Raw genomic sequence first — 15,271 nt, 5'->3', positions numbered from 1 at the left:
CTTCTCACTCTACCCAGCAAATCCCCGCTGGTCATTCAAGGCCCATCTCACCTCCTGACAGCTCTAGACAGTTGTTCCCTCCTCTCTACTGCCATAATAGTTTTCTCTTCTCTCTTATAGCACATACTACGTTATCTTCTTGGTGTCTATTTAAGTGTCTATCTCCCCAAATGACTATCTTTCTAAAGGAAGCAACTATAACTTAATCTCCTTTATATCCCCCAGCCCAGCTAACACCCAAAAGATATTTCATAAATATTTGTTGAATAAAGAAATAAGAGAGGAGGTAAAGGGAAGAGCGGGTTCCAGTTTCCCTACAGGGAGCTCTGGCACTGATATAAATAATGATTCTTGATAAGATTATCAATACCTAACTTTTCCCTAACATCGGCTCAGTTAACTATATAGTTTACAAAGTGAATCCCAAGCATTCACATGGTCCTCCCCATGAAGTGGAGAGGGCAGAGTCATTAGTTTTACTTTACAAATGAGGAAACCAAGGCTCAAAGAGATGAAACGACTTGCCCAAAGATGCACTACAAATTAGTGACAGCCAACGTTGAATCCAGGTTTCTGACTCTAAGTCCAGTGCTTTTTCCCTGGAAGAGGAGAAAAGAGAAGTCAGCGCCCTAGTGATTCCATCTTAGGCTGTTACTCTGAAGCCTGCTAAACCTCCTCTTCGGCTGGCTTTACAATGCTCTCTAGATTTTTCCTACTAGGGACCTACCTTAGGGTTACATTTTATAAGCATCCAACCTCTTCCTTCTTTATCATCAATTACCTACAGCCACTCACATCTACCACCTTTGGTAGCTGGCTCATGGCCACTACCACTTGAGCCTTACATTCTCATTAGCAGTTCAATGAGCATTTGGCATTAGGAGTAAGGATATGAATAAGACAGATCTTATTCTTAGATGCTCAGTCCAGTCTGCTTCCTTTCACTCTTTGAATGTACTATTTCCTCCTTCTGGAATATACCCTCTCTCAAATCTTCTAACTTTGAGCAGTTTATTGCTCTTTCCTCAATGTTTCCATAACACTTGGTTCTCATCACTGCCATAATTTATCACGTAACCAAAATGATTTGCTTATGTCTGTCTCCCTCCTAGACTGTGAGCTGTTCAATTCAATGGTGTGGATGCACTCTTCCATCTCTGATTTCCCTGACACTGCCAACCCCTCTCCCTCTCCTTGAAACGTTTCTCCCCCTTCCTGTATACTCCATAACCCTGATTCCTCAATCGTTTTGACCACTCTTTAAACTGAACATGTCTCAACAGGGGGCCCTCAGGCTTTTGCTCTTTCCTACTCCTATCTTTCAGTTTCAGCTATCATATTGACCTGAATGTTTCCAAAATACCTATTCTCCATCCTCCTCTGAACTCATTGCTGTACCCATCTCAGGGATCTTGTGGTCACCTCAAGCTCAGCAAGCCTAAAAGCAAAGCCTTTGTCAATTCCCTCAAGCTGGTTCCTCCTTATGACAACGCCATTTCTGTGAAGACACCACCACCCATCCTTCTGGACTTGCCATTACTCCAAACTCCTTTCCCTCTTCTTCTTTGCCCAATGTGTCTTAAATTTGGCTCTTTTTTTTCCCTCCCACCCTTAAAAACCAAAATTGGGTTCTGAGGTCAGATTGCTTCAGTTCTGCCACTTATGAGTCGTGGCTAAATGAGATATAATACAGTAAAGGGCTTAACCCAGTGCTCGATACATAGTAGACATTCAATAAATGCTAATTATGTTTGTTATCATCATTTCCTTGTATGCAGAAGGTTGCAGTAATCTCCCAACTAATCTCTTTGCCTCCTCTGGTCATTATTCTATATACTGGGAGGGGAACTAATATGGAACATCTATTAAGTGCTAAGCACTTCAACCTTACAGCAACCTTATGCAGTAATATCAGCATCATTTTATAAAAATGAACAGAGCCAAGAGATTTGAACATAGATCTGACTCTAAAGCCTGTTCCCTTTCCACACCTCCAAATTACCAGGTAACCATAAAACATCATTTTCCACACACCATCTTGCTCAAAAAAACCTTCAATCACAACCACTCCCATTTCCCTTCAGAACATAACCCAAATTCATTTTCCTAGGGTTTACAGTCTTAGACTATTTCCCTACATCCCAGCACTTTCCTATGGGAACACTGTGCTTCAGAGAAACAGATCTACTGCCCCAGCCATGTCTTGTACACATATACACCCTCATCTTCCTACCTGACATCATGCCCTCTCCATTCCCCTTCCCTTGTCTAAATCTGGCCTTTCCTTCAAGGCTTAGCTAGAGTTGCCGCCACCCAACCCCTACTGCCTGTCCTGACTTCTCCAGTCCCCCATCAAGCCTCCTCTGATCCCTGGAGCACCTGCCTGTATGCTTTTTGACACTTGGTGTTTCTTTGTACTTATGTTTTCTCACCAAGCTGTAAACATCTACACTTCAGGGAATCAGCCTCTTTTTTTTTTTCTTTTTTTTCTTTTTTTGTATCCCAAGTAGCCCAGAGCCCTACATATATATAGAAAGTGTTCAATAAATATGGGTTGTTTTGGATGAAAGATGATCTTCCCAACTGGTTGATGTCTCTCCCTCTGGGGGTAAGAGAACGAGCTTCACCTTAATTTTACCTGTTGTCTCCAGGGCTACCCCCCTGGAATGCTCCTTGGGTTTATTCTTTAGTTTCTCACCCTCCCTGCCCTCCCTTCTCCACTGCCACCCTCTCAGACTCTCTCCTCCAGGACTATTTCTTCAGCTCATTCCCTCCAACCTCACCATTACCCCAGGGCAGGTCCTCATTCCCCTCCCCCAGGCCCAGACCCCCTCCTGCAGTGTCCCGCCTCAGACCCTCTACCCCAGGACTATGCCTTTGGCTTCGGACCCCCAACCCCGGATATCCTCTCCCAGAGCCGCGGCGTGGTTCTATTTCTAGGATTATTTATTTAGCTTCTTCCCCCTCCCCCTGGGCTCCCACTCAGGCCCCCCTCCTCCAGTTCCACCCCTTTGGACCCTGCCTCCAGAGCGGGTCTTTTGGCCTCTGCGACTCCCACCCCAGGGTCGTTCCTCGGCCAGTGTCTCCGGGCTGGGCCGGAGCCGCCGGCTCCGCGGGTCCCGCCTGGGTGCTGCCCCCGCGCCCCTGGCCGTCCCCCGCCAGGGCGCGGCGCGCGGAGGCGGGGGCGCGCTGGCTGCCGAGGCGGCGGCGGCGGCGGCGGCGGCGGCGAAGACAGGCGGGCCGGGCGCGTGTCCGCGGCGCGGTGACTCGGCGGCTCCGCAGCGGCTGCAGCGGGAGGACCCGGCCGGAGCCGCCGCCGCCGCCGCCGCCGCCGCCGCCATCGCAGCCGGGCGGCCGGGCCCCGCCGCCGGGATGCCGAAGAGCCGGGGCGGCCGCGCCGCGCCGGGGCTGTCGCCGCCGCCGCCAGGCCTGGCCCCGCGCTGGAGCCTCTGGCGGGCCCCGGAGCGGCTGCTGCTGCTGCTGCCCGCGCTCTGCTGCCTCCCGGGCGCCGCGCGGGCGGCGGCGGCGGCGGCGGCGGCGGGGGCCGGGGACCGGGCGGCGCGGGCGGCCGAGGCGGAGGCGCCCTTCGCCGGGCAGGTGGGGCTGGCGCGCCGGGCCGGGGCGGGGGCTCGGGACCTCCGGGCAGGGCGGGGGGCGGCGCCGGGGCCGGGCCTGGGCCGGGCCGCGCCGGCCGCCCGGGGCGCAGAGGTGGAGTGCCGGGGGTCCGCGCCGGGAGTCCGGGCTAGCGGCCCAGGGCGGGGGCTGGGAAGGGCCTCGCCAGGCCCGCGGGGGCCCGGAGCCGCTTCAGCACCGCGGACAGGGGCAGCGGGCGGGGGCGGAGCGGGAGGGTCGGAACTGTGGCGGTGTGGCGTGTGGCCTGCCTGACTATGTGTGAGGGAAGCCGTACAACGCCTGGGAGTAAATAGTAAGCGCAGCCAGTCTGTTGTGGTTTGGGAGAAGGACCCGAGGATGTTCAAGCTGGAGACGAGAGGACAGGGCGGGGGGGAGCGGGGGGCAGGGAGGGCGGCAGGGGACGGGGGAAGGACTCGATCACTGTCTTCGTATCTGAAGGGCTGTCACGTGGAGGAAGGACGGCCTTGCTCTGCGTGGCCCCGCAGGACAGAACTAGGGCCAACGGGGGTGGGGGTAAGGGTCGCAAGAAGGCGAATTTCGCTCAACATGAGAAGAAGTTTGTAACAATCGGAGCTGCTCATCGCAGACATGTGCAAGCAAAAGCTCCAGGAGGGGACTGGATGCATGCATGCATAATACCTGCCTGGATACAAGCATAATAATAACAATAATGCTAGCTAGCATCGACTGAGCACTCACTATGTGCCAGGCCTGGTGCTGAGTTTTATGTGGATTATCGCGTTTAATCCTCGTAACTACGCTACGAGATATTTGTAATTATTTTCCTCATTTTACAGATGAGGATACAGACTCACAGAACTAAGTAACTTGCCCAAGATCACACAGCTAGTGAGTAATGGAGTTGGGATTCTAACCTAGGCAGGCTGACTGTAGTCTCCGCATATTTAACCATGATATTATCCTATGTCACACAAGGGGGGCGGGGGGCAGTTAGACTAGGTAATATCTCTGGTCTCTTGCAACCCACAGGTCTGCAATTCTGATAAGTGACGTTGAGACAGTGTTTTTTTTGCTGAGGAATATCAGAGTGATTGCCTCACTTATTGTAAGAGATGGAGTGTGTTTGTTGAAGCAATCTATTTGTTCAGAAGAATCTGTCAGAGCAGGAATTCTTAATTGGGCATGGGACTCAGGGAGTCTGAAATCTTGTGTAAAATTGTGTTTGTATGTGCAAATGGGTTTTTCTTGGAGAGGATCCCTAGATTTCTTCAGACTCTCAGAGGGGTACATGATCCCCCCCAAATTAGGGTGTGTAGAAAGTCTCTAGTCCTGCTGGTAGTTTTCTTCCAAATGCCTTATAATTGCTGTTGACTTTTAGTGAAAACTTTCCCTAGCTTGTTTGTGTTTTCAGCTTTATTTCCTCTCAGAGTAATGCATTTCATGAGTTTATACCCTATAAAAAGTAGGATTCCTTTAGTCTTCCTGAATGCACAGGGTGAGGCTGAAAGACCCTAGCCTGGGATTTAGGAGGCCTGGGCTTCTAATCCTACCTTGTCTCCTGGTGGCTTCTGTGACCTTGAGCCATTTCCTTGCCCTCTCTAAGCCTGAATTTTACCATCTCTGATACAAAGAGATAGGGCTAAATGATCTCAACTCTGAAACCCTTGTATTCCTATGATATTTCAAGCATTAAGAGGAGGCTTTTTGGTTGAATATGTTAGGATTGGGAGAGAAGGTAATGCTACCCTTATCTTTATCAGTTTTATAGGCTTTGATTATTCCACCTCTCTCAGCCTTTGTCTTTTCATACGTGTTTCCCCCTTATAATAGGCCACCTCTAGAATAGTCACATTCATCCTCGTGAATCATTTTAATTATCCTTTTCTAGATATCCTTGGCTCCTTTCAATGGATGTCAACCTGACCATCCTCCCCAGATATGGGACCTTGTCATCTTACACAAAGGAGGATGATTTCCTCTTTGATTTTTAGGTCCCTTCCTGCTTCTGCCTTTCTTTTTGTCAGCCTTCCTGATCCCAACACATTAGGACACTGCCTTTAGGAAACAATCCGCAGTAGCTCCCCGATCCCTTTCCTGGGTCAAAACTGATAGCCTGGAACACAGCACCCTATCTGTGTATTATCCTTACCGGAGTACATTGTTACCTTACATTTCCCACGTTGACATTTAGCTTCCATTTTGTGTCCCACTCAGTACCTTCCTTCAGCTCTCTCTCTCTCTCTCCCCCTCCCTCTCTCTCTCTCTCTCCTTTGGCAGAGCATGTCCCTACCTGAAAGGGCTTAGTATGATCTGCGGTCCTGAAATTTTCACTTTGCTCTACGTCTTCTGGATCACTGATAAAAAATTTAAATCAGACGGATCCCAGCATGGTCTCTTGGGGACCCCTGCATTCTTAATCTCCTTTCATTTAGAGACGTGACCAGCTCCATCTATTTATTTATTTCCACCTATTAATTTATTGCCTTCTATTGTTTATTTCCTTCTACCATTTTCTCTCTGAGTTCTCAGGCCCTCATCACCCTCAGTTCCATGGTATCTCCATTTTCCATTTCTAATATATTGTCCAAAACTTTCTGAAAGATAATTATATCCACTCCTTCTGTGGACAATTTGCACACTATTATCCCCTCATTGAATCCTAATGGATCACGTGATTGAAACCTTATAGAAATATTGATGCTTTTCAGCGAGAAGATAACGTTGCTTAGTCCTCTCTCTGTCTTTTAAGGCCTCTGCAGTCTGACTCCACCCTACCGCCTCACTAGAAGCTGCCTTTCCCCCTGCTCATCCATACACATCCTTACTCCAGACAAGCTTGTCTCTCCTTTATCCTAAGATAAGCTCCCCATGTTTCCCTGGACATTTACACATGCTGTACCTCCCCCCATCCATCTGCCTCCTTTCTTAAAGTTCCAGCTCAAGCCCTGCCTCTCTAGGAAACTCTCCCTGACTTCTCTAGGCATTTATTTCTCTCTTCTCAGAAGAGCACTTTGAGGCAGCTCCAGCCAGCTTGTCATTTAATTTTTTTTTTTAATACTTAAACATTATTTTCAGGAAAAGGGTTGTGGTTCTTAGGCAGGGCCTTCCCCAACCAAAGTGCTTTATGGTTTTAGATCCAGCACAGTCCTCAACTCTCAATGTTCGTTGTTAATTACACAGAAAGCATCCAATGATTCTTCTCTTCATCCTTTAGGCCAAAAAGTTACATGCATCTGAAATAGACACTCATGGGCATGTGGTCTCAAGGTGCCTTCTAAAACCCTTCTTAGGGATAAAACTCATTGCCTGCCTGTCCTTCCTTCAATGAAAATAGAGGATATTCCGCTTGTCAGTGGTTCCACAATGACACCCTTGAGTCCTTTCATATAGGCTGTCATCAAGTGGTAGTGATATACAATAGAGAGGAATTGAGAGGTACGGTTTAGGGTACAGGTTAGGGTACGACAACGGGTTAGGGTTAGGGTACGTGTTAGGGTACGGGTTAGTGTTAATGTATGGGTTAGAATTAGGGTACGGGTGACCTTAGAGATCCCTAAGTAAGCGCACTTAACAGATACTTAACAGATACTTTGTAAATTGCCATAAATGAGTTGCCCAAGGTCACTAAGCCTGACAGTAGGTGATTCAGAACTAGAACTTTCCCCTGGTTTCCTGACTTCTTGGTTGAAAGCGTTTTCACTGTCTTTGGCTTTGATTTCATATTTCTGATCTTTTATTACCAAAAGACAAAGCCCCCCCAAAATTTGTTCAATCTATTTTCTCCTTTGCTTTCTTGAGTCTTTCTTTTGTATTTTGCACATTGAGGGGTCCCACTGATTCTCTAATTGGCTTCCTGTGTTTGGTTTATTTAAAGCATCTCTTTCTCTTATTATTAGCTGAGTAGAATGCCCCATAAGTAGATTTTTGGCCCTCCTAACTTCCAATTTGATTCTGAGGAAGGTCAGTATAGGCAGAAAGAGACAAGCCAATCAGCACAGGCCACGTGAGTGACAGAGTGTGACTCCAGGACCCAGGGCTTAATGGATTCCTGCTCTGTAGACTGGTTTTGAGGGGTCTGCTCTGGGCAGATGGAGAAAGTTCCTCAGTTTGCACCTGTAGTCAAGGAAAGTTAGAGCCCTAAATGAGTTTAGGGGTGGGGTAGGCCTATTAAGAAGCACTAACAGACTCCCAAGCCAAAACTGTATTTCAATGTGATCATGGCCTCCAATATGTCTTCATTCTTGTCTGAAAAAAAATTCTCACTCTTAGGAAGTTCTTCCTTTTACCTAACCTGAGTCTACTCTGCTGCATTTTTAAATCATTTTCTCTTATTACTACTATGGTTTTTCCTATCACATTAATAGCCTCATATCTGTAAAGCACTTTGCATTTTCCAGATGCTTTCATGTGCCTGGCCCCACTTGATCCTAGCAACAACACCATGAGGTGGACTAGGAAGATATTGTCCTCATTTTATAGAGGAGGAAACGGAGACTCAGAGAGATGATGTGGCTTGTCCACACATTGTCCAGAGACCCATATGGAGCTAATAAACAGTAAAGCAAGGACCAGAAGCTGGGTTTTCTGTCCTAGATCTGAGGTTTTCCCTATATATGAAACTGTCCTATTCTGGATTATTGTAATAGCCTTTTAGCTAATCTCCTCCACTTTCAGGTATATCCCACGCCAGTCATTGAAAGAGGTAGTTTTAGAGCAAATAAATGTAAATTATAGTTGTACCAGAGAGATTAATCTTAGAGATTAAACCTAGCCTTATGATATGGTATAGTTTAGACTCAAAATCAGAGGAAGCAATTCTTAATAGACTGCAGCCAATGACTCCTCAGGACCTAGCACAGTGCCTGGCACATTCTAGATACTTGATAAATATTTTAAAATCGATTGTATTATCTGTGTCCCCCACCAACTTCCTTCATAGTGCTTGGCACGCAAAAGTCCGTACCTGTTTTGAAGAAAAATCAATGTATGCTAGAGGTTTAAAGGTCTGGGGAAGCACCAAAGGGGGAGGAGGTGGGGTTGGGGAAGTTAGGGAATGTTCTAGGAAGAAGGTTGGTATCGAAGATGAACCTTTGAGGGAGGAAACGGACAAAGAACGGTGAGTGGGGCAGCCCAGAGGGAAGGAAAACATGAACCAAGGATCCACACACGTGCAGGGCGTATTTAGGAAATGGTAGAGGATTTGATGTGCCTGAGGCCTTGAGTTATTGCTATTTCCAGTAAGAGTGTTTGAGAAGAGGCTGGAAAGGGAGGCTGAGAGCAGACTGTGAAATTGGCTTTTGTCCAAAGACTGAGAGGAATCATGAAAGGTTTCTGAGCAAAGAAGGGACCTGTTCAGATTCTCAGAGCCGTGTTGAGGGGACGGAGGCACCGAGGCCTGTTCTGAGTTGTTCTGGGAGCTGGCTGATGCCCTGGGCGCTTTTAGCTTTCTTCACACAACTCAGGTCTGTATACCTGTTCTAGTGTGTGGATAAAAGTTGTGCACCCCAGCTCTGGCCCTCCCCAGCTGAGCAATTCTGGAACAAATCATTTGGTTTCACTGGCCCTCAGGATCAATTTCGTTCAAGTCCTTCCCTGGTTTTTCTTCATCATTACTCCATGCATTCATTTTCAAGGGCAACTTGGAACTAGGCTTTGATGATCTATAGGATAACAGCAAAGCCACATTTATAAAAGATAATATTTTCTCAAAAATCAGACACGTTCTTATAGCAAAGTAGGTAGAGAAAAGCAAGGCATAATTATTAGCAACTCTGTTAGCAATAATTTTTTACATTTATTTATTTATTTTGCTACGCCGGGTCTTAGTTGCAGCACGTGGGATCTTTAGTTGTGGCACGTGGGATGTTTGTTGCAGCACGCAGACTCTCGGTTGCGGCATGCATGCAGGAATTAGTTCCCCAATGAGGGATCGAACCTGGACCCCCTGCACTGGGAGCGCAGTCTTACCCACTGGACCACCAGGGAAGTCCCAGCAATAATAATTTTAAAACTCCCTTCTGTACCACAAACGCTCACATGCATACCATTCTCTGTGCCCCAAAAGCACTGGGCCAGAAAGAGCCATCCTTCAGCTGGTCTTCCTCTCACCTGCCTCAGTAGAATCAGCCTCCAGCCCAGCACTTCCACCTCCTGAACAGATCTTCCCTGTGGCCGCTTCTCTTCACCACTGTTGCCTCTACTTTAGTCTAAACTTCCATCCTGTCTCACCTGGATTCCAGAAACTTCCCACCTGATCTGCCTCTCTTGCCTGCCTCTAATCCTTCTTCCCACGGCAGCCAGAGTGACCTTTTAAAAATAAATCTAGGTGCTCTGTGACGACCTAGATGGGTGGGGTGGAGGGCGTGGGTGGGAGGGAGGTCCAAGAGGGAGGGGATGTGTGTATGCGTATGGCTGATTCACTTCACTGTGTGGCAGAAACTAACACAACACTGTAAGGCAATTTTACTCCAGTAAAAAATAAATAAATAAATAAATTTAAATAAGTAAATAAATCTACGCAGGGGCCAGTTATATCTGAAGCAAATATGGCAAAAGTCAAGATTTAACAAAGCCGGTTGGTGATTATCCAAGGTTTTTTTTGTTGTTGTTGTTGTTGTTTTTATTTTTGGCTCCGTTGGGTCTTCGTTTCTGTGCAAGGGCTTTCTCTTGTGGCAAGCGGGGACCACTCTTCATCGCGGTGCGTGGGCCTCTATCACGGCCTCTCTTGTTGTGGAGCACAGGCTCCAGATGCGCAGGCTCAGTAGTTGTGGCTCACGGGCTTAGTTGCTCCACGGCATGTGGGATCTTCCCAGACAAGGGCTCGAACCCATGTCCCCTGCATTGGCAGGCAGATTCTCAACCACTGCACCACCAGGGAAGCCCCTATCCAAGGGTTTTTTAAAAATTATTTTCATGCCTTTCTGAATGCTTATAATATTTAATTTTTTAAAATTTTTAAACAAAAAAATCTGGTATGTGACTCCTACTCTCACCTTGCTTAAAATGGCTTTTAAGGTAAAGGTTAAACTAATATTACAATACTATGGCCACTTCTCAATTTTTATTATGGAAAAATTTCAAGCACACACAAAAGTAGAACAAATAGTGTCACAAGCCCCTCGTACCCAGCAACCCCCCAGGCTGCTTAATCAGGCCTCTGAACCCCTGCATCACCGAGTCCTCTCCACCTCTCTGCTCCCTTTTATACCAGCTTCTCAGTCAACTCCAGCTGCCCTGGCCTTCTTTCTCTTTTCTTAATAAGTAGGCTCCTTCCCATCTCAGGAATTCAAATAAGCTATTCTTTCCCTGGGACACTCATTATCTGACCTTCACCTTCACCTTTTCTGCTCATACACAGGTCTCAGCTGAGATGTCACATCCTCTGGGAGGCCATCCCTGACGTCACAGCCTAGATCTCCTGTCACACACTTTCTTTCCCAGCACCTTCTCCTTTTCCTTTGCTTATCACCGTTAGAATGAAACATTTTGTCTTTCCATGTTTCCCTCCCCCTCCAGGCTGTAAGCTCCATGAGGAAGAGCTCAGTAGGAGAGACAGGGATGGAAACCACTACTGATAATGTACTATGAAAGATGCTGTAAGTAAGGGGTGCATATGGGAGCACAGAGGAAGTCCATTTAACCTTGAGATAGTCCTCCCAGGTGAGGTGACATTCAAGTTGCATTTCAGAGGAAATTTATGTATTAGTTCATCAGGGAGAGGCCAGTATCCACGTGGGAAAGGCCTTCTAGGGAGAGGGAATGAAAAAAGGCAGAGAGGAAGGACCTTGCAGGCTGTTTTCAGGCAACAGAAGTAGATCAGTAGCTAGAGGAGGGGGCACTTGGGGAGGGAATAGAAGGGTGGGACATACACGTCGGAGGGAAAGGCTAGAAAGGTGCATTGGCGTCAGACCGTGAGGCTTGCCGAGCGCCGTGCTGAGGAGCTTAGACTTTAAGACTGGCCGTGAGGATCAGCTCCACGCTCAATCCAATTAAGCTAAAGTAATAGAACTTTATATAATTACTGAGAGGTTATCTACTTCAGCCATCTGCCTATTTCAGTTGAGAAACTAAGGCCTGACCACGGTCTCTGTCTTCCTTCTTCCCTCTTCTAAAACTCATCAATAAATTAAGCCCCATCGGACAGAAAATGATGGCAGATTTGCAGGAAGGCACTGGAAAGGGCAAGGAAGACTAAGGCGCCTCGCTTCTCAGAGAGTGAATGTGCGCATGGCTACCCTCCTGGCCATGGGAGGAAGCCTCCCCAGAATTGGGAAACTCAGACATCCCAGTGTCTGGCTGATCCAAAACCCCAAATGTACCACCTCCCTGGGCATGGTGATTGTCTGGCTTGTGGTGGCCTCCTGGGAGTGGGCCAAGGACACTGTGCAGAGCGCCAGGGAATTCCCGCTGGTGCACTTTCCACCCACTCGAGAGATGGTGGCAGCCAAGAGGCAATGCCGTGCCATTAAGGTGTTTGTCAAGAAGCTAAGTTGGGATTTGTGGGCGATCCTGAGGGCCCTTTTTAGACTGGCTGTGAGTGGGAAAAGACGAAAAATTTAAAAAGACACAGCCTTTGGAGGCAAACCAGAGCTAGCGTGGAGGGTGTAGCACGGCAGAGAGAACCCTCCCTGGGAGGCAGGGACACTAGCCTCCATTTTCAGCTCCTCCACTAACTTGCTCTGTGACTTTGGATAAGTCATTTCTCCCTGAGTTTTATTTTTCTCTTCCGCAAAATAAGCGTGTTAAATTAGATGATCCCTAAGTATTTGTTGATGAGTGCATTTTCTAGATACCTCCATGGTTAGGCCTTCACGTTTGAAGTTTTAAAAAATTAGTTATAACTCAGGTGGGTTCAGCAGCAAGGCTGAGACCTCAGTTCGGTGGGTGGAGGAGGAAGTGGGGTGTTGGTGGGACAGGAGTTGGAGGGAACTGCCACAGTGATAAGGCTGATTTCTGAGGAGTCACCAAAGGACACAGTGATTTGGTCCAGCAGTAATGACCAAAGGTGGTGGTCCATGTACTGCTGAAGAGTGTGGGAGAAAAATACAGACAATAACATTGTGAGAATGCTTAGTATGTGCCAGGATCTGCTAAATGCTTTACATTCATCTGTTAGCTTCTTACTGCTACTGAAACAAATTACCACAAGCTTTGGGGCCTATAACAATACAAATTTATTTTCTTACAGTTCTGAAATTTATTAGTTCTTATTTAATATTATCTTACAGTCTGAAGTTTGAAATGGGACTAAAGGGACTAAAATCAAGGTGTCAGCAGGGCTGCATTATTTCTTGAGGCTGCAGGGGAGAATTCGTACCTTGCCTTTTCCAGCTTCTAGAGGCCGCCCGCATTCCTTGGCTTGTGGCCCCCTTTCGACAATGGCATTACTCTGACATCTGCTTCTGTCTTGACGTCTCCATCTCTGACTCTGATGTCCTGCCTCCCTCTTATAAGGACCGTTGTGATTACACTGAGACCACCTGGATGAGCCAGGCTAATCTCCCCACCTGAAGATCCTTAACTTAATCATACCTGTAAAGTCTCCTTTGCCATGTAAGGCAACATAGCAGGTTTCAGGAATTAGGATGTGGACATCTTTGAAGGGCCATAATTTCAGCTAGTACTGAATCTTACTGAATCATCATCTTACTGAATCCTCCTAACAACCCTTCTTTTAATATCCTCTATGTAACGGATGAATAAAAATGATGGCTTAAAGAAGTTAGGTCATTTGCCCAAGGACACTCAGCTGGAAGGAGCAGAGTTAAGTAATATTTGGCATGTGGTGGCATCTGGGTCCCAAGTGACCTGTCTTTTCAGATACAACCTCACTCAGCTCCCAGGTGTGTAGGGACTAGAGTCTCACTCTCCGGAGGACACTGAGAACCAGGCAGGGAACCTGAGGTCCTGAGAAACAGATTAGTGTCCTTACAATCTCAGTTTAGGACCTGAGTGCCAGCCAGGGAAACTGAGGCCAAAACCCACTTGTAAGGGCTGGCTGAGGAGACAGGCAGGTGAAGGACCCAGGGATGAGAGCAGAGCCGAGGCACAGAGGGCAGGGGCTGGCTTTTGAGCCAACTTTAATAGAAGGCTTTCCTAAATGGCAACATGCTTCCTGGCCTAGCAAATCAGAGGTGATACTGAACACAACATGCCCATTCTTCGTGGCACAGGGTCATCAACTCCCAGCTGTCCTTACTGCGGTGGTTCTCAAACTTTAGTAGGCAACAGAATCACTTTAGGTGCTCTCTTTTTAAAAACGCAGATTCCAGGCTTCCCTGGTGGCGCAGTGATTGAGAGTCCGCCTGCCGAAGCAGGGGACACTGGTTCGTGGCCCTGTTCAGGAAGATCCCACATGCCGCGGAGCGGCTGGCCCGTGAGCCATGGCCGCTGAGCCTGCGCATCCGGAGCCTGTGCTCCGCAACGGGAGAGGCCACAACAGTGAGAGGCCCGTGTACCGCAAAAAAAAAAAAAAAAAAAAAAAAAAAAAAAATCCCCCCAAAATGCAGATTCCCAGTTCCCAACCTCAGAGGGTCTGATTTTATAGGTCTAAATTCACGTTTGGGAATACGTACTTTTAACAAGTTCATTGGATGAGGTGATGCTGACAGCCCATGATGCACAAGGACTGCCCAGTGAGAAACACAGCCTCAGTGTCTGGGGCTGCAGTGCAGTGAGGGCTTTAGAGTTGTTTGTCACCTATCAGGAAAATAACAGCCATTATTATTGCTATCTTTTACTGAGCCCTCAATACCACGTATTATGTTATTTAATCTTTACAACCACTCCACGGGGCACATGCTAAGGACATCATGCAGATGGAGCTTGATGTGAGCAGTAGCCAGGCTGAATAATTTGCTGAGGGTTGTGTAACAAGTAAACGGGAGAGTTAGGATTTGAGCCCAGCACGGTGTGTCTCCAGAGCGTGTACTCTTATCCATACCCTAAATGTCCTCTCAAGCTGCCTCGCTCCTCACTGCTCTCCACACCTCACTACCATTCATGTCCACCTGCTCAGATAAGGAAACCAGCTCTCTCTCTGAGCCCCATCCTAGGAGGCTATCGACTGAATGCCTAGTGCTTTCCCTAAATGCCTAGTGCAGAATTTAGGGTTGAAAGGACCCTTAGAGAATATTCAAGGCAGCCCTATATGGGAATCCCTTTATAATAGTGGTTCTCAACATAGGATAATTTTGCCCACCGTCGAGGGAACTCTTTGGACAATGGAGACATTTCTGGTTGTCACAGCTGAGGGGGTGGTGCTGTTGGCATCTTGTTGTAGAAGCCAGGGATGCTGCTAAATGTCCTACGATGCACCGGACAGCCCTGTACAACAGAATTACCTGGCCCAAAATACCAGTAGTGCCGGGATTGAGAAACTCTGTTCTATAGCAAATTTTGACCAGCAATGACTCATCCTCTCCCTGAGCACTTCAACTTGTTTTATTCAATAAAGAGGTATCTATGCTGGCCCTGTGCTAGGTGTGGGGATACAATAGTGAAGAAGACAAGACTATGGGCCCCGCCCTCGGGCATTGTGTAGTCAAGCAGAGGAGACAAGCAATTCCATTGCAACGCTGTGTGATAAGAATTGTGATAAGGAGAAGGATGGGTACTGACCAGGGATGTAGAAGGAACTCCTGAGTTAAGGGGTCAAGGAAGGCTTCCCCAGAGAAAG

At 47.6% G+C, this 15,271-nt stretch overlaps 1 protein-coding gene across 1 annotated transcript in view; it reads left to right on the top strand.

Moving 5' to 3' along the window:
* The first annotated feature begins 3,369 nt into the window (after positions 1-3,369).
* MMP24 (matrix metallopeptidase 24) overlaps positions 3,370-15,271 on the top strand; it is a 46,103-nt gene continuing 34,201 nt past the window's right edge. The window contains exon 1 of the mRNA XM_049698896.1: positions 3,370-3,597. Within this exon, the coding sequence (XP_049554853.1) occupies positions 3,373-3,597 (225 nt within the window). The 5' untranslated portion in view covers positions 3,370-3,372. The remainder of the gene's footprint in view (positions 3,598-15,271) is intronic.

The sequence above is a fragment of the Orcinus orca genome, chromosome 16 (genome assembly GCF_937001465.1).
Source record: "Orcinus orca chromosome 16, mOrcOrc1.1, whole genome shotgun sequence".
NCBI lineage: Eukaryota > Metazoa > Chordata > Mammalia > Artiodactyla > Delphinidae > Orcinus > Orcinus orca.
Note: the sequence above shows the minus strand (reverse complement) of the source record. Positions and strands in the feature narration are given on the sequence as shown.